At 42.2% G+C, this 19,248-nt stretch overlaps 1 protein-coding gene across 2 annotated transcripts in view; it reads right to left on the bottom strand.

The window, feature by feature from the left end:
• LOC120516705 overlaps positions 1-10,735 on the bottom strand; it is a 53,013-nt gene extending 42,278 nt beyond the window's left edge. For both annotated transcript variants that reach the window (XM_039738591.1, XM_039738582.1), the window contains exon 1: positions 10,531-10,735. In XM_039738591.1, coding sequence (XP_039594525.1) covers positions 10,531-10,606 — 76 coding nt within the window. In that variant the 5' untranslated portion in view covers positions 10,607-10,735. The remainder of the gene's footprint in view (positions 1-10,530) is intronic.
• Positions 10,736-19,248: the final 8,513 nt, after the last annotated feature.

The raw sequence follows: 19,248 nt of genomic DNA on the forward strand, positions 1-19,248 counted from the left end.
GTGACCTGCAAATCACAGGAGTCTGGCAGTTCCCATTTTGGTGAGCTTTGCAGATAAAGAGAATCAGAGCTGACCAAAGAATTCACACTATAACATGGCGTATGGACACAAGCGGAAATGTGCTTACGCACAAAAAAATCCAGAGGCATAAATCTGTGCGAACGCCAACTTCCACGTTCTTCCGCTACATAAATCATGGTTAGCGTGAAAAGTAATGCACATGCAAGCGCCTTCTGTCCCGCCCCGTCTCCTCCCAGAATTATGCCTCTTTGAATATGCAAATCAATATAAATAGTCCTTAAGCTCAGCACGTTAAATTCTTTGTTTTGTTTTTGTTCTTCTATGCGCTCTGTGTGTGTGAATCACTACGTGCTTCTTAAACGGGCTTTCTCTTCCTCCGACAGGACGCAGAATCCATTACATTTGTGATATTACAGCTCTCTGAATACAGTAATTCAAATACTGAGATGTATATGTGATATCATTTTCATGACGACAGGAGTTAAATCTTGTTATTAAACATGGGAACACGGTGGCACAGTGATTGTTCATGCCTCACGCAAGATGCTTGCTGCACTGTGCGCGACCTTCAAAGAAATAATTTAATGCGGCAGTCCTGTCTCTTTCAAACGTACTAACCCCCAATTCCCGTCCTTACTTTTCTTTATCCAAGTAACCAATTGCCACACAATCAGCTCAGTAATAGACGTTAAGCCATCTGTAAGCTGAGAACGCAGATTCTTCAAAACTTTTAAGGAACATTGAAATATCTTCGTAGTACGTGTTTAATTATTCTATCCATCTATCCTTCCAGAGTCGTGCCAGCCACAGCAAGAATACAGTGCGAGGCCGGAACAATCCATGAACAGAGTGCCAGATCCTCGCTAGAGCTGGCACCGTGTCCTCACATGTTTAATTAGTAACAATACAGATTATTTAAATGAAGTTAGTTTTATCTGTATAATATAATCAACATATTTTACTGCATTTCATCTTAAAAATGATATCGTGATCATATATAAATACGCGCTTTATAAAGTGGCTCAGGTTGTGTAATATTATAACTGTAGTGCAAGTTTACAGTGAGGTGATTGTACTTATAAGTCCTCACAGTTCTACCAGGAGCACTTGATGGACTGATGGAGTGCGTTTAAAGTTCTTGGGATGAAATTGTTTGTGAACCGCGAGGTCTGTACAGGAAAGGCTCTTAAGTGTTTAACGTATGAGAGCAGTTCAAATAGACTGTGTGCATGGCTGAGGCACTGTGTGCTTGATGTTGTATCCCGATAATTCTCTTTCCGATCAGCTGCTGTAGAGCTGTGATTCAGACTCGGATACAGTGATATAAATAGTCTGAGTGGTGCATTGAGAGGAATATGGACAAAGATGATCCGCTGTGGCAAACCCTAATGGGGGCAGCTGATATAAGAAGAAGAAGAAGGTGCAGTGAGAGTAACAATGGTAAAGCAGCAATGTATTTAGAATAGTCTGACCATTCCGTGGACCATTATATTGTTACAGGTTAATTACAATCAAATGCATTAAACTAATAAACAATATGCGGTTAATTTCAGTGAATTTGATAAAGCCGCGTCAGGGATGTGGAGCTAAAAAAGAAAGATAAACCACACAGGAACAGTAGCACTGCTTTGACGGTGGGTGCCGCCAGTTTGCAAAACCAAGCAGAGAACCTGCGGATGCCAGGGTATGAGCTACCGTAGAAATGTGCATGGCTTTATGCCAAGTTTAGGTTATATACATCACGATTTGAACGTGGAAACGGGCGTACGCACCGTTTATACATGAGGCCCCTGGTGATGTTATGTAGTGCCTTTTCATGTTAAACAACTCTTCCCCCTGGATTTCCACACATTATCGTCACGTTAAGATAAAGTGACTCCCTGTGGGTCACACTGACTGCACACACAAACCCTGTGGTTTAACACTGAAACAATGAAATACCGCGATTGGAAATACAAGCATGTCATGTGTGATCCGTGTCTTCACCGAGCTGTGCAAATGTAGGACGACATAGTAAATGTGAGGCAAGAAATGTTGAACACACAGCTACAAAGAGACTTTTTTTTCTCAAATGTTACAGTAATAATGACATAAGGCTGACATGAAGTGCAGAAAGAGTGGAGATTGAAGTCCAAATATCAAGTAAACACTTTCACCAAAGGCACAACAAAACAAGTGGGCGCCGGTTCAAGAATAAAACTGAAGAAAAAGAAATTGCTCACCTGACATGTTGCTGAAGCCCAAATCAGTCAGTCAGTCATTATCCAACCTGCTATATCCTAACTACAGGGTCATGGGGGTCTGCTGCAGCCAGTCCCAGCCAACACAGGGTGCAAGGCAGGAAACAAACCCCGGGCAGGGTGCCAGCCCACCACAGGGAACACCCACATACCAAGCACACACCAAGGACAATTTAGGTTAGCCAATGCACCTAACCTGCATGTCTTTGGACTGTGAGAGGAAACCCACGCAGACATGGGGAGAACATGCCAACTCCACGCAGGGAGGACCCGATAAGCGAACCCAGGTCTCCTAACTGTGAGGCAGCAGCGCTACCACTGCGCCACCGTGCCGCCCCCCAAACAATCAATTGGTACAAAATAAAAGACGTTTGCATGCCAGTGGGTGTGTTTGCCCGTTTCATCTTCAAGCCGTTGTCACAGTGGTAACGCTGCGCTTCTCAGATCCAGTAGGTGCCGCAGTGCATAAGCTACCACTTAGACCAGCAGGCAGTCTGTCCCTTAAAAGCCACTCTAGTCATTGGGTAAAGGTGCTGCACGCTGAGTCATGGGTTTAACAAGGCTATAAAAGGCACTATATAATTACAACATGCTAATTACCAATGAAGAGCACTAAATAAAATGCATAGTTTGTGCGTCTTAACTGCCACTGTAGTTACTGGGCAAAGGTGATGCAGACGTGGGGCAGAAGATGAACAAAGTACTAGTGTTTGCTAAGAGAGCACTTCACATGGGCAGAACTTTTATTTGCCCTTTGAGACTACAGGTTAGGGTTAGTTTATATTTAAAGTATGGCAATCACTTATGTAAAACAGTGAATAATGTCCAGCTCTGTCTCTTAAAAGCCCCGAAGTTATTGGGTGCAAGCACTGCACTCATTAAAGGTTTGTACTCAATATGAAAGGCGCTATATAACTCACATATAACAACTGGTGATGTAGAACAGTAAATCAGGTTCTGGCCGGTCCATTAAAATCCAGAGTCGTTACTGGGTAACAGCATCACACGCACGAGCCAGTAGTTTAATAAAACGTGTAGTGCTTGCTATTAAAGGTGCTATATACTGGGCACAAGGCAGGAAACAAACCCCAGGCAGGGCACCAGCCCACCGCACAGCGCACACACACACACACGGGACAATTTACAGTAGGATCGCCAATGCACCTAACCTGCATGTCTCTGGACTGTGAGAGGAAACCCACGCAGACACGGGGAGAACATGCAAACTCCAGGCAAGGAGGACCTGGGAAGCGAACCCTTAAGGGTCTCCTAACTCGAAGCAGCAGCGCTACCCACTGTGCCACCGTGCCGCCCTACTTCACATATGTCGTCAGTTGTGATTTAGAACTACTTTAATTGTATAAAAGTACTGCAGGCATGTGCCAGTCATTTACTAAAGTGTTACACTTAATGACAGGCACTACATTTGGGAGTTTTTTTCCTGTCTTTTTAGAGAGTCAAGACTGGGGGGCTGTCAAGAGGCAGGGCCTGTTAAGCCCATTGCGGCACTTCTTGTGCGATTTTGGGCGATACAAAAATAAATTTTATTGTATATAACTAACATATAAAAATTGCTGATGCAGAACAGGAGGCAATGCTTCCGACATGTCCATTAAAATTTGCGGTTTTCATTGGGAAAAAGCACTGCAGGAACAAAATTTACTTCTAGAGCACATTTTCATAAAACAATGTCGCTCAAACAGCTTTACAAGACGCCAAAGAGAAAGATAACAGGAAGAGAAAAATAATTACGTAAAAGTAGTTTAATAAAGTGCTGGGTTTGCTAGGACAGAATTAAGATAAGCATTTGGCGATTTAGAACGGTGAATAATAATAATATTCTGTTCTGTTGGGTCCATTAAAAACTCCGGCATGTAGTATGTTAGTGAAATAAAAAGTGCAGTCCTAAGGATCAATATTTCGGACAAAAATTAAATTAATTAAAAGTGCATGAAATGTAAAACATCTGTGCTGCCCGTTTGGCTTTGCATTTCGGGGGTCTTTTATGTCATCAGATGGAGAAGTTAATAAAAAAAAAAATAAAAAAAAAAGACCCAAGAAGTTTCAGTGTCACGTGACTACTTGGCATCCGTGCCATAGACAGAATTACTAGACGCTGTATGACCAGCAGCACCGTACGTCAACGTCGCCGCCATATTGCGAGTGGCACTGCTGTGGAGTGAAGTGATGGATAACGTGCTGCTTGGGTTTGTACAAACCGCTGGACACTCGAAACCCGATCCCAGGGGATTACATTTCATATGTAAGGCTGAACAATTGTTTTGGGTTATATTTGGCCATTAGAAAATCCCGTTTTATAATCTTAGCACTCAAGGCCACCTTACAATAAAATTAAACAACATTAGTAAAATTAAAACAACAGAATGATAAATCAAAAGCAATAAAAAGACAGAGAGCCCCGCCCACCAACTCTAAGACCATGGGATACGCTCGACAGAGCCCCGCCCGCCATCTCTATGGGCAAGCAAGACAGAGAGCCCCGCCCACCAACTCACAGAGCCCTGCCCACCAACTCTAAGACCATGGGATACGCTCGACAGAGCCCCGCCCGCCATCTCTAATCCTACTTCGCCCACCGCCGCTTCTCGATCAAACAGCAATAATTAGCAAACAAACAAAGATAACTAGCAGTAACAGTGCAAAATTCACAATTGGTACGCCAGTTTGAAAAGAGAAGTTTTGAGGGCAGTTTTAAAATGTGTTATTGAATCGAGCTGACGGATATGAGAGGGAAGAGAATTCCCGAGTTGAGGAGCACCAGGAGAGACACTCGGGCTGCCAGAGCACAGAGTGTGACGTGTGGTACAGAAAGTCGAGCTGCAGAGGAGGATCTGAGTGAGCGAGAGGAGTGCCAGTCTGGAGGAGATCAGAGAGGAGTGGAGAGCTTTAAATGTTCAGAGTGAGATTTAGTATCGTATTCTGTAGTGAACAGGCAGCCAGTGGCGTTGAGAGAGAATCGGTGTGATATGTTCAGTGGATTTAGAGCAGTAGGTTATCATCCTGGCAGCAGAATTTTAAAGAAGTTGTAAGCGATGGATACGTTTTAGTGGGATGCCAGATAGAATAGCATTACAGTAATCTATACATGAGGTGACTCGGGCATTAACTGATACTTCAGTACTGCGGTGCGTAAGAACAGGACGGAGTCTGGAAATGTTTCAAAGATGGAAGAAGGCAGTCCGAGAAATGTTACTTCCACGGGAAGAATTATTTAATATTAATAATATATTATTAGTGTATAAATGGATATAAATAATTGCATGTAAATGATTCGCCAAAATCTGTTGTATGTAAGCGATACTGTTTTAAACGTTATTGTTTTTTCATCAGAACACCCGGTTTCCACGTCTACCTCTATTACTTTAAATGGTACTTTTGCCACTCGCAATATGGCGGACGCGCTGACTCATCGTGTCGACTGGGCAACACAGTGAATACGGTGTCTATCTATATATGTCTATGTTTTTCCGTAGCCTGCTACAGGAAGGTACTCTTTCGACCATTAACATTGGTTTCGCTCCTTGCTATTTTCGTTATGCTGAGACGGTGGTTTCCTAAGCCTTTGTTATACTGAATTCCTTTCTCAACGTTTTCCGTTCCTATTCTTACACCGCCAAATGCTAGTTCACTTTAAAAATCCAGAATGTGAAAACTGAAAAGTGACGGGCGAACCCAGTGCTCTTGGACATCAGGCGGCTGTGATTGTTGTGTGCCACGCAGCCGCTGTGGGGTTTTCACGGCACGTATCAATACTAATCAAAGGCAAAGCACGCACACACGCACTCATCATTAAATTCTCCAACTTCCCGTGTAGGTAGAAGGCTGAAATTTGGCAGGCTTATTCCTTACAGTTTACTTACAAAAGTTGGGCAGGTTTCATTTTGAAATTCTACACGTAACGGTCATAACTGGAACCTATTTTTGCGTCCATATACTATAATAGACTTCTGCTCGTAACTCCGCCTCCCACGGAATTTAGTGCCTGCCCATATAAGGCCGTCCGTCAGCGGCAATCCAATACAAACACTGCCGGTAAATATTCACGGGTGAAGGACTGTGCTTATGCAGAGGAAGATGAGATGGCGTTTGGCACAAACTCGGTGAAACTGCGAGAGAAACTTTTAAGTGCCGGGTCTTAGCTAACATTAAATACAGCCATGGACATCGCACGAGATGGCACCAGCACAGCTGGGGAGCTTCGATGCAAGTACACCGAGCGGCTCACGTGAACTGACGCAGTGCACAGACAAAAAGCAACAGTTCCAAAGAGTGCTGAACAAAAACCGAATTACACAATTGAAAAGGCAGCAAAAAATATGAAGTGTCTGATAAGCATATTCATAAATCCAGCTACTGTGGAAACAAAGCACACGGTGGAAAAAAGTCAATGTCCCGCTAAAGGAAGACAGTGTAAAAAAAACCCGTGCATGCAGTGTGTCAGGTCTCAGATAAAGAAGAAGACGAGCTGTTTATTGATGCAGTAAGAAACGAATCGATGAATGAAACCTGTCATCTTTACAACGATTGACAAACACGGAATGTAACTTGAACACAACACATCCTACAAATACGAACCTGATTGAAAGAAATAATGATAATCAAATCCTTGATGACAGCAACACTCAGTAACACTCACAAAACAAATACTGTATATTGACAGTCATGTTACGTTATTTTTAAAATGTTCCCTTTTCCTTTTCATAACTTCTTTAAACACACTACTTCTCCACTGCGAAGCGTGGGTATATATATATATATATATATATATATATATATATATATATATATATATATATATATATACCTATATACCCCGATCCACATACGCTCAAATAGATAAACCACACGCTGTGGTGCAATGGTAGAGACTTCGCCTCTAGCACCGACGTCCGAGGTTCGATTCCCGAGATGGGGTGCACCGAGTATGTACGCGCGCTTCTCGATTCATTTTACCTTCGCATCCCCTTGGTTTGAGACGTATGAAAAATATGCGGTTAACGAGAAAGACAGATCACCAATTGAAGCTTTATGAATAATGGATACTTTATTTGCCATCAATGATTGTTTTGGTAAAGCCATACTCAGTGTAATCATTAGATGAACGGTAAAAAAGCAAGAGCGAGGGGAGGATGACTTATTGAGGCATGCAGGCTGTAGTGCGCGTCAACTCTATCTGAATTGTGTGATCACATTCGAAAAAATATTTCTTTTCAAGTTCTATTTAGTCCATATGTGTCAAACTCAAGGCCCACGGGCCACATCCGCCCGCGCGTAATTATATCCGCCCGAGATCATTTTATATACTGTATTATTGTTATTAATGGCCGGGATATGAAGCGCTGGTAACACAATAAACTACAGATCCCATAATGCAGCGCTTCAGCTGCCTTGCGAACACTTACAGCTTAATCAAGTCTAGCTTATGATGCTGCAAGTTATTGCGAAGCTAGCCCACACGATGCCGAAGAGAAAAGTTGATTCTGAAAATAGAGCCTTTAAAACCGATGGGAGGCTGAGTATATGTTTACTGAACCCGTGTGTCTCATTTGTGGAGCTAATGTGGCTGTAATTACAGAATTTAATCTAAGACGGCACTATGAGACAAAACATCAGATAACCTGAAAGACCTGAATGCAATGCAGAAGATACAGAAAGCAGAAGAGTTAAAGAAGAATCTGACACTTCAGCAGACTTTTACCTGCAAAATCACAAAGTGATTTCAAGTGAAGCTACTTTTATGGGAGACACAAATGCACCAGTGCAACTTGCCCCACTTTCCCTGTTGCCAAGTAATGTTGAACCAAGTCGGCACAACGGTGTTCCCAAATACACACTTTGCTGATAAACTGAGTTCGCACGGCGCTTTGGTGACTTTGAAGAAATAAAAAGAATTTTGAGTTGTTTCGCAACCCATTTGCTGTCGATGTGGAAACTGCACCTGTGCAGATTCAGATGGAGGTGATTGAGCTGCAGTGTAATGGCACACTGAAGGCAAAGTACGATACTGCAGGGCCCGCACAGTTTATTCACTCCATTCCGCAGAAATGCTCCAGCTCCGTCTACATGCGGCTCGAACCTTGTGCATGTTTGGTAGCACATATCTGTGTGAGAAGCTCTTCTCAGTGATGAAGACTAACAAAACAGCACACAGGAGTCGCCTCACTGATGAGCACCTGCAGTCCATCCTGAGAATCTCCACAACACAGAACCTCACACCAAACAGAAACGAACTTGTTGCCAAAAAGATGCCAGGCGTCCAGCTCTGAAAATGACATATGAGCAAAGACAACTGAATGATTTGATTTGTTATTGCTGAAAAGAACACATTTTATTTATATTTCCAGGTTTTGTTATGCAGCATGTTCATATTTGAATTTGTATAATTTTGACAGGATATATTTTTATGGAGAGCAAAATCTTTTGGGATATTTAAAATTTAAGTTTATTTTTATATAAAATTACATAAGAGTAAAGAAATTTGAATGTTTGTTCTTTTAACGTTTACTTTATTTCTAACTTGTATAATTTAGACAGGATATATTTTTATGGAGAGCAAAATATTATAAGTTATTTAAGGTTTGAGTTGATTTATTCAAATAATATTCCTGTCTGTTTTATTCATATTTATGTTCAAAAAAGTTAAGTTTTAAAAGTTTAGTTTTAGTGTGTTCAATAAATGTTTATCCTGTTCAGCCCACGACCTAAAGTGTGTTTTGGATTTTGGCCCCCTGTGCAATTGAGTTTGACACCCCTGATTTAGTCGACACAAATATCTTTGGTTGGAATGTAAGGCTAATTTACTCTTTACATTTGTATGGTGAAGAAAAATTTATGCATGATGCCTACATTTAACTTCCATTCCTACCAAAGATATTTCTGTCGACTAAATAAAAATTCCTTCTATTTAAAATTTAAATAGAACTTGAACAAATACGATAGTTCATAATATCCACGCAGACTTGCACGTAAGACGGAGTCATCCGTTTTAACAAACAGCGTAATGCACTGATACGAAATAGCCTGCCCATTTAATTATTTAGGAATGGATAAATAAATTAAGATTTTGTACAAATAATGTTTTTCATTTTTCTTCCTTGATGGATTCTGCCACCCCAGCAACAGTTGCTTGCACCCCAAAGAGTGTGTATATATATATATATATATATATATATATATATGACAGCAAAACTCATCACTCACAACAGTGACAAAACAATTACATTGACAATCATGTTACGTTATTTTCCTTTTCTTTTTCATTACTTCTTTAACACACTACTTCTCGGTATTTTGCTAGTTAAGGAATAAAATCTGAGCGCGTGAATTTGTCCCCAGAGCGTGCACTTGAAATCGTCATTAAAAATTGACAGCAGCACGCAATGGAATTTGAGAAGACTTTTAGCATTGAGCGAAGTTTAAAAAAATGCCAGCTTGAAATCAACATGCCCCCAAGGCTGGCTGTTCTCGGACCAGGTCGGTCTAGGTCTTCAGTCCTCTTCCAGTGTATCCTGTCAATTCTGTTTAAATTGTATATTTTCCCCTATTATATGTAGCATAAGCTGTGAAAACGTGAACATTCATGATAAACCTTTAGTTTGACAACTTCATGTGTGAGAAACTTTTACTCTGAAAAATTCATCCTACCGTCAGGTATGTCCCATCCTGCTCGACATTGGGGTCCTGGCAGTAGAGATGCATATTTGAAGTTCAACGGCCAACCATCGCCGCCCCCCCCAGCTCCTCCTCCCCCTCCCGACCCATTCAGGCGGCCTACCCGGGTACCTGCTAGTGGGCGCCCCCTTGGAGTCAGTTGGACGAGTTATATACGAGACAGTCCGTTTAACGTCACACTTGGGTGGGTACCGGTCCACCGCGAGGTGCCAATAAGCGCAACTTCGTCGTTACTTGGAGAAGCCCCGACGCCGAATTGACGAGCTATCGACAGTCGGTATCAGCAGTCCAGAGTGCGACTGTAGGCCGAGTCAGTCACTCTGTGCTCTTAAGGTCGTCATGACAGCTCAGTAAACAGATGAAAGATTAAAAAAAAAGAAAACAATTCTATAATGAAACCCGTATTATGACTCCATGTAATAATCTAATGTCGGAGGTAATACCACAGTAGTGAAGAATCTCGAATGGCTTTCAGACTGGTCGACCTGCGTGAACAGCGAAACCGAAAGCACACCAAACCAACGAGCACCAAACAACTGATCCCCCAACCATGAAAGGAAAGAAGAAGACATCGTACCGTCAGATGTGCGGCTCTCGGCGGTGGTCGTCAAGATGACAAAGATGCCCCAACAGCAGCTGTAGAAAACCACCATTTTCACTTCAACTTCACAGTCGCCACAGCCATTCGAGCGCAACTGCGCAACGCGTTCTTGATCTTCCCAGCTACTGCAGCGCCTTCCGTCTTCTTGCGTTGTCTTTTTTTTTATCGCGCGTCAATAGAGTACTTTACTGCCACCTACTGGACCGAACTATGATGCACAACTTGAAGGAAAACAACAACCAAATAAATAAATCGCTTCTTTTCAGACTGAAACACGCGTTCTTAATAAGGAGGTCCCAAATAAGGCAGTCAGTACCCTACTGGGAGTCAAGAAAATTATTATTATTATAATGACAGCGCAGTCATAAAGTGACAAATGACAAGTGACCACATAATTTAAAAAAAAGCAAACGTTATTGTTTTTTCACGTGAATATTACTCACCGAGAGAAGTGGGAACTAAACGTATAGTTGCAGCTGTAACCGATCTTCCGCGAGTCGGCGTAACGGAGCAGAGCACAGTGGTATGGAGGGTATTTGAGGTTTATTTTATTGCCATTTTTTAATGCTTTATTTATAAACATTACAAATACAATAAACAATTAACGATAATACGAAGTACATACACGACATTAAAAATAATATAAATTATACAAAATCTGAGGTACTTAACTTATTTACATCCAACCCTCTATATCCTAACACAGGGTCACGGGGTCTGCCGGAGCCAATCCCAGCCAACACAGGAACAAAATCCAGGCAGGACGCACACACACCAAGCACAACAATCGCCAAAGCACCTCACCTGCATGTCTTTGGGAGGAAACCCACGCAGGGAGAACCCGGGAAGCGAACCCAGATGGGTCTCCTAACTGCGAGGCGGCAGAGCTACCCACTGCGCCACCATTTACATAAACAGTTTGACATAACTTAACGTCAATAGCTAGTTTCGCTTTCTTATTTTTAATATCTTGAATAGTTTTTACATAAAATTTCATCTCTGTTTTAAACAGTCTAATATTTGCTGTGGATTGCATTCATTTCATTTTGTGGATGTGGTACTTCCCCATATTCAGTACTACATTTATTAGAGATATAAATCTCTGGGCGCATAAAATAAAATAGAACATCGGAATCTTTGGAAGATTTGAAGACTCAAATACATTTGTGCAAAATTTGCAAGGTCCTTCCAAAACATCTTGGATTGAATACATTGGTAAAACAAATGCATTAATAGTTTCTATATCCATATTTCAAAATAAACATTTCTCATCTAGGCTGAATTTGAATCTGGATGATATTTGCTTAGCAGGGGAAATGTTTGGAATAATTTTGTGTGAGACTTTCTTAATTTTATTAGTCATATAATACACACTAAACATCATCCAAACATTTTGCCAATTAAATATTTGAAAATTTAGAGTTATTGTAGTTATGGCCTGATAGTTGAACCTCACACATACGAACTTGGATACGCTCACCCCAGGGTCACGCCCCCTTTTCTATGACATCCCTTAAAATAGTTTCAGTGGGCGGCCTCATAAAGTAAACCCATTCAAGTAAAGTACATTACAGGCTGACCTGGCACAGATAGATAGATAGATATGTGAAAGGCACCATATAATAGATAGATAGATAGATAGATAGGTAGATAGATAGATAGATAGATAGATAGATAGATAGATAGATAGGAAGGTGCTATATAACAGATAGATAGTTCCTTTCAGAGGTGTCCTGACAAGTATAATTAACTGTGCCCTGAAATTGCCTTGTCGGGTGGCACGTCTTGGGAAGATTCTGAATGGCGTTTTTGGCATCTGTCCTCAACAGGCTCTCAAGAGGCAGCTGCTCGTTCGTTTCTACAATACAGCTTTATTATTTTTTTGCTACTTTTTGTTGTCAGCTGAGAAGGTGCAGGAGTCAGGAAGTGTACGTGAGTGAGGACTAGCGCCATCTGGTGAACAGGTGAAGGTGCGGTTAACTCCCTGGTTTAAAGGGGCACAAGATGGGTGACAGGGGAATGGGTGTCCAGGCCCCGTGTCAGCTGATTTCAAAGGGAACTTATAGCCTTAGTAGCAGTGAGGCAGAGAAAGGCTAAATTAGGTGAAGGGTAGGGTGTCCGGGGTTGCCTGAGGCCAGAGGTGTGACCAGAACATCATTTGTGGGTGGGCATTTGGCTTGTCTGGGGGGCAAAAAATATCCATCCATCCATCCATCCCCATTTTTGTAGGAGGGTCAAATAATAATAACAACATAGTTTTATATAACATATAAAAGCAAAAATTGTGGCATAAATCATAACCTATTGTTCAATAAAATTAACAGAGGCAATGGAACTTATTATTTTTTGTGAACAAATATAGAACTACATCTACAAGGTAAATATCAATAAAGTCAAATGTATACAACATATGAGAGCAAGAACAGAAACGTGGCTCATTGTAGTCATTAGGGAGGCTATAGGATATCAGTTTCCAGTGTTTAACCTGGATATTATCTACAGGACCAGTCTGCGGTTTGTGAACGTGGCCCGGGCACAGACAGGCAGACATGTTGTAATCCACCACCACACGTTTATTTACAATATTTACAATAAGATCAAGTGCACACACACAAACCCCGACACAGTCCTGGCCACACAATTCCTTCTCCTTCGGGCCACCTCCACTCTCTCTCTCCTGCTTTGTCCTGCTTCCACCCGACTGAAGGGAGACAGCCCCTTTTATATCATCCCGGATGAGCTCCAGGTGTGTCCCAGAATTCCTCCCTGGCCATGCCCCAGTGTGGCGGAAATGCCGGCTGTTCTCCCGGAAGCTCTCCGGGTGTCCGTTTTCTTCTTCTTCCCCCCAGCACTTACTGGTGTGGCGGAAGTGCTGAGGTCCAGGGTCCCCAAGGCATTGGGGCGCCACCCGGGCAGTGACCACGGGTCCCTACAGGGTTGGGCTTCCAAGCCCTCTACCCGTGGCCTCCAAAGCAACCAGGAAGGCAGCCCCCACGTGATCCAGGGTGGGCATTGACCCTCTTCCAGTCCCTCAAGGCGTCCCGGCCAGGTCGCTGCCCCTGGCATCCCTAACAGGTTACTCTTGGCAAATTCTGAAAACAGTTCTTTCATGTCGATTTTCTGTGATGTTTTTCTCATGTGCCAGAATGACTAAAATTCTTTTCCTTGAATGCAGCATTGTTCGGCGGAGTGGAGTGAGAATGCGGTTCAAAGTAGCTTTCGCATGCAGCTGAAGACACACCAATGATGAGTGCTGTGACGTATAGTGAATGCAACATAGGGAAGGCCTCTTTGTACTGCTGAATGCATTTGCATGCTTCAGAGAGATTAGCATCAGCTGCCAGTTTACTGATCAACATTGCTTTTGCCACAGCAATTTCATTTTGCAAGTTCATGCTGTTTTGCTCTGTGCCTGCAAGTGCCTGAAGTGGTTTCAGGAGAGAATGATCAAGAAATAATTCTGATTTTGGCAGGAGAAGTGATGTGGCCCTCAATAATTCAACATTTCTCTGTGAGGATCTTGTCTCCATTTCCACAATAGCTCTATCAAGAATGCTGACCATAGCCCTTTTAAAAGTCTGATTAGTAGCAATTTGTTCATCAGAGTCACCATGCCCAAGCGTAGACACGACAAAACTATCATCAAGCTGTGAGTTAACTTTCCATTTCCTTTTGAGCGAATTGGTAGGCCTACTTTCACACTGAGAGAAATGATCCTCCCAGAATGAGTCGCATCTCATCTCCGTCAGTGTGGCCAGTGACACTGTCACCACCTCCCCAGCCGTACACAAGTCCACTGCATGTGCCTGCAGAATTGCATTGGCTCGTTTCAGCACACCAAGCACATGAAGGAGGAATTTTCCTGTATTGAAGAAATTTTGCTTTTTTAATTGGGCCAGAAGACCACATGCCTCTATGCAAATGTCAAAAGGGGCAGTGCCAGCCTCTGCTACCTCTGAGAGAAGCCCCCTTATAGCTTCCTCATTGTTGACAATGGACTTTGTGACATCATAATGACTGGTCCATCGTATTTCTAGAAGTCTTTTCAGTGTGGGTGTATTGTATGTGTGTGAAACATAATGTCTGTGACAAAAAGTGTTCAATGAATTTGACCAGTCAAAGAACTTCTTAGTCAGAGGTTCTGATTCCACTGCGTGTATCACTGCTAAATGGAGCTGCTGGTTGTAGCAGTGTACATATGGAATGTACTTGCAACAAAGCCTGGACACCACCCTTTGCCCCAGACATCATGACAGAAGCACCATCAAAACACTGACACACTAAATTGTCTGGGCTGTCACCTAGCTCAGAGAGATGTGACAGAATTTGGTTACAAATTGTCGCAGTAGGGGGCGCTAGTGCTCCCTTGAACCCTCAGGTACCACGCCAAACACCTGGTAAAAGTGCCACAATTATTCTTTTTATTATAATAATAACGTGCACCAAGCACCCTCCACTCCACACTACTCATAAATTAATCACAGTACTACAATAAACACAATCAATAATCCAATCCTCCACTCCCAGACGCATTGCCCTCCTACCACCCAGCTCAGCTCATTGTCTGGGAGTTCCCATGGTCCTTTTATACTCCCTGACCAGGAGGTGTTGCTGCCCAACAGTCCACTAGTCCTTATTCCCTCCGGGTTAGGGTAAATAGTCCTTTTCTTCAACCCGGGAGCAATTTGTTTCTTCCTGTCACGTGACCGTGACGCACTCCCGGGTCATAGGGCACATAAGAGCCTACGAGCCCCCCTACAGCGACGCCTGGTGGCCCCCAAGGTATCCAGCAGGGGTTTGTATAAACACAACATAGTCCATGATGCCCTGCTGGAACTCGGGGCATGATCATGCTGTCGGGAGAGCTCCTGCTGGCGGCCGGAGTAAAATGCCGGCAATCCACCACAAAATATATTCAGCATCATGCTGATTCAGTTCAATTAAGCCAATCAGGTGTTCTTCAGGGATGGAGTTCTGGACAAGTCTAATCACTACAGACAAATTCTCAATGTTACAGCGATCCCTGCCACCATCACTGTTAATCCAAAGTCCAGGGGCCTTGTGTATAATGCCGTGCGTAGAACTCACACTATAACATGGCGTAAGCACAAAAGCCGAAATGTGCTCATGCACAGAAACATCCTAATGCAGGAATCTGTGCGCACTCCAACTTCCACGTTCTTCCGCTACATAAATCCCGATCAGCGTGAAAACTAACGCTCGTGCACGCGCATTTTGTAACGCCCAACTCCTCCCAGAATTACGCCTCTTTGAATATGCAAATCAATATAAATCGCCCTTAAGCGCAGTCTTCTGTGAAAAGACAATAGGAAAAGCACGGGGGAAAATATAAGAATTTCAGCGAATACCAAGTGGAGGCAAAGGAAAAACATACAATTTGTTCAAATAAACCGTGGGATAATCAACAAAAGGAAGTTGATCGAGTGACATAGCGTGTTGGAGAAACTTGAAAGCTCACGTTCACAAAATCGCACAGTGCCGGAAATAAAAAAGAAGTCACATATCAAAGTCTCCGTGAAAAGAAGAGTCGTAGCCCACCGTCTGAGTGTCATATGAAAGATTATTAGGGTACAGAGAAAAAAGGCACACGGTGGGGAAAAAGCACGAAATGTCAACTTCAATCTCGACATTTCCACTTTAATCACGTAGTTTATTTTGTCATTTAGTAGAACATTATAAACTTCATCTTAAAATCGTTTAATTAACCAGTTTCTCAAATCACATTGTAATTAAAGTAGCACGTTAAATGCTTTGTTTTGTATTTGATCTTCTACTCGTATGTGATCTGTGTGTGTGAATCACTACTTGCTTCTTAAACTGGCTCTCTTCCTCCAACTGGACACAGAGTCCATGACATTCGTGATATTACAGCTCTCTGAATAACTAAAATACTGAGATGTATACGTGATGTCATTTTTATGATGATAGGAGTTAAAGCACGTTATTAAACATGGGTTTCACTTTGATGAAATCATTTATTGCAGCAGTACTCAGGGGCGGCTCTAGGCTTGTGGTGGCACTGGGCAGAGGAAGAATCGGTGGCTCCTTCGCCCGCCCGTCAGTACCACACTCAGATACAGTGATATAAATACTCTGAGTGGTGCAGTGAGAGTAATATGGAAAAAGATGATCCGCTGTGGCAACTCCTAGAAGAAGTGAGAGTAACAACGCTAAAGCAGTTCTGGTATTTGGAATACTATGGCTGTTCCTTCTACCATTATATTGTTACAAGTTAATTACAATCAGATGCGTTACACTAATAAACAATATGCGGTTAGTTTCTGTGTATTTATAAAGCCGCGTCAGTAAAATAAGGAGTAACCACACAAGAACAGTAGCACTGCTTTGACGCTGGGTGCCGCCAGTTTGCAAAACCGAGCGGAGAACTTGTGTCCGACAAGGCATGAGGTACCGTGGAAAAGTGCGCGGCTTTACGCCAAGTGTAGGTTTTATACATCGCGATTTGAACGTGGAAAAGTTCTTACGCAACATTTCTGTGTGTACGCACCGTTTATACATGAGGCCCCAGGAGATTCAGCTTTTAAATATTTTGTCCTGATATCTTTTACCACCATTTTGGCAAGAGTCTCAATTATTTCATTTTGAATTACATTGGATGTGCATTCTGCGTTGTCTGGGATGTATTTTACAATTTCTGCAAGTTTGGCATCTTTTTTGATTGTGTAATAAAAGAACTTAAGGAAAAGTCCGTCCTCCCCACCTACGTGATTGTGACCACGCAGAGCCAGTTCATTGACCGCAAAGGAACTGAACGGCCTCCCCAATGCTTTTCACATAATATCTGTTCTTTTCTATCTGGGTTGGACCCAGAAGTTAAACTATGCTTTCACTCGTCTCTGCCCGGCGCCGATACTCTTGCCATGCAGACATGGCTCTGACGTGCGGAATACTAGACGCGTGTTTGTGGAAGCCGCCACGGTCTTTTTCTAGAGCTTTTTTCTAATTAGTGTAGCGTGTGTATATCAATGGTTCCAGTATGATTTGTTATTGGTTTGTGAGTAAACTGAATTGGTTTACGCTTGCATGTTATCAGTTTGCGTATGAACTATATTGGCTTGTGTTCTGTGTCGGTCTAACAATGGATTTGCGTATGCACTATATTGGTTTCATGCACGTCTTATACTGGTTTCATGTGGGTAATCTGTCGATTTGCGCTTGAACTCTATTGGTTGTATGTGTGCACCCACTATGTCGGTTTCGCGTATGAAACATATTGGTTATACGTGCGCACCCTATCACAACTCTGTGTATGAACTACTGTACAATATATCGGTTCTGCGTGCGAACTCTATTGGTTGTTCACGTGATCTTCCAAGGAAATGGGCGGGGCAAGAAACAGGAGCTCAAGGGCCGGTAGAGTCATGGAGTGTAAAGAGAAGTGGCTAGGAGACGCACAAAACGTTTGCGAAAGGACTTGGTGGTAATTATTACTATTTAACAGAATCTACACTTGCGTCTGTAATGAACACGAGGCTAAAGTTAGGTATATACTGGGCCGTCTTCTTATTCGCTTCCAGGATCACGTTTGCTCGCACCCAGAATACTTTTTCACATAACTTTTGAAACCAGTTATTCATTCTGAAGGCAAAATATTCTACATTTACAAACGCCTTTATCCAACATACAACCTTTAGATACTACTGGTTACATTCGCCCAGTGCCCCCCACGCTGCACAGACAGGTGAAGTGACTTGTTTCTGGTCACATAGTGTCATTATCAGGACTTGAACCCACGAACTCAGTTTAAAAGTGCAGTCTTAAACACTACGCCACAATGCTTGCACATCTGCAACGGGTATATTAATTGGCATAATCTAAACTTGTCCAGGACAGATTCCATTGTTAAAGTTGAGTTTAACATTTTCAACCCGTTCAAGTTTTGGTTGAAAATCTGGAATATTCATTTTTTCAAATAATGGATCAGTTTGCGGATTAATGTACACACTGTAGAATATTTTGCCTTGCTGTTAATATAGAAGCTGGTTTGTGAATAAGTAGCTGACTGCAAGCTTATACTGGATGCAGCTAGTAGTGAATAAAAAGGCAGCTGAATGTGACCTAACTTAAAAATAATTACCAGCAAACCCTTTCACAAACATACTGTGACGTGTAAAAGTATTCAATCCCCTTGAAAGTTGTCAGAATTTTATGCAACACAAAATATTTGTACACATATTTATTCACTCCGTATTTTTTCTTCTGCTGTAACAAAACATTTCCAAAGTCAAAATAAACTATTTTATGTAGACATTTAATTGAAGAAGAAAATCTCCAAAGTTAGTGTTTACATACGTGTTTAAAGCTCTGTGCTTTGGAAGCTCCAGGCTTACACCAATGACAAATTAATTACAAAGGTGGCAGACAGTTGACAGTCATATTAAACATAATAATGAGGTGCTGCTACTTTCTCTCTGGATATACAGGGAGTGCACAATTATTAGGCAAGTGAGTATTTTGACCATATCATCATTTTTAATGCGTATATTCCAACTCCAAGCTGTATTAACTTGAATGCTTATTGGATTTAAGCACGTCAGGTGATGTGTATTTGTGTAATGAGGGAGGGTGTGGCCTAAGGAGATCAACACCCTATATCAAGGTGTGCAGAATTATTAGGCAGCTAGTTTTCCTCGGGCAAAATGGGCCAAAAAA

This window comes from Polypterus senegalus, chromosome 1 (assembly GCF_016835505.1).
Source record: "Polypterus senegalus isolate Bchr_013 chromosome 1, ASM1683550v1, whole genome shotgun sequence".
Classification (NCBI taxonomy): Eukaryota; Metazoa; Chordata; class Cladistia; order Polypteriformes; family Polypteridae; genus Polypterus; species Polypterus senegalus.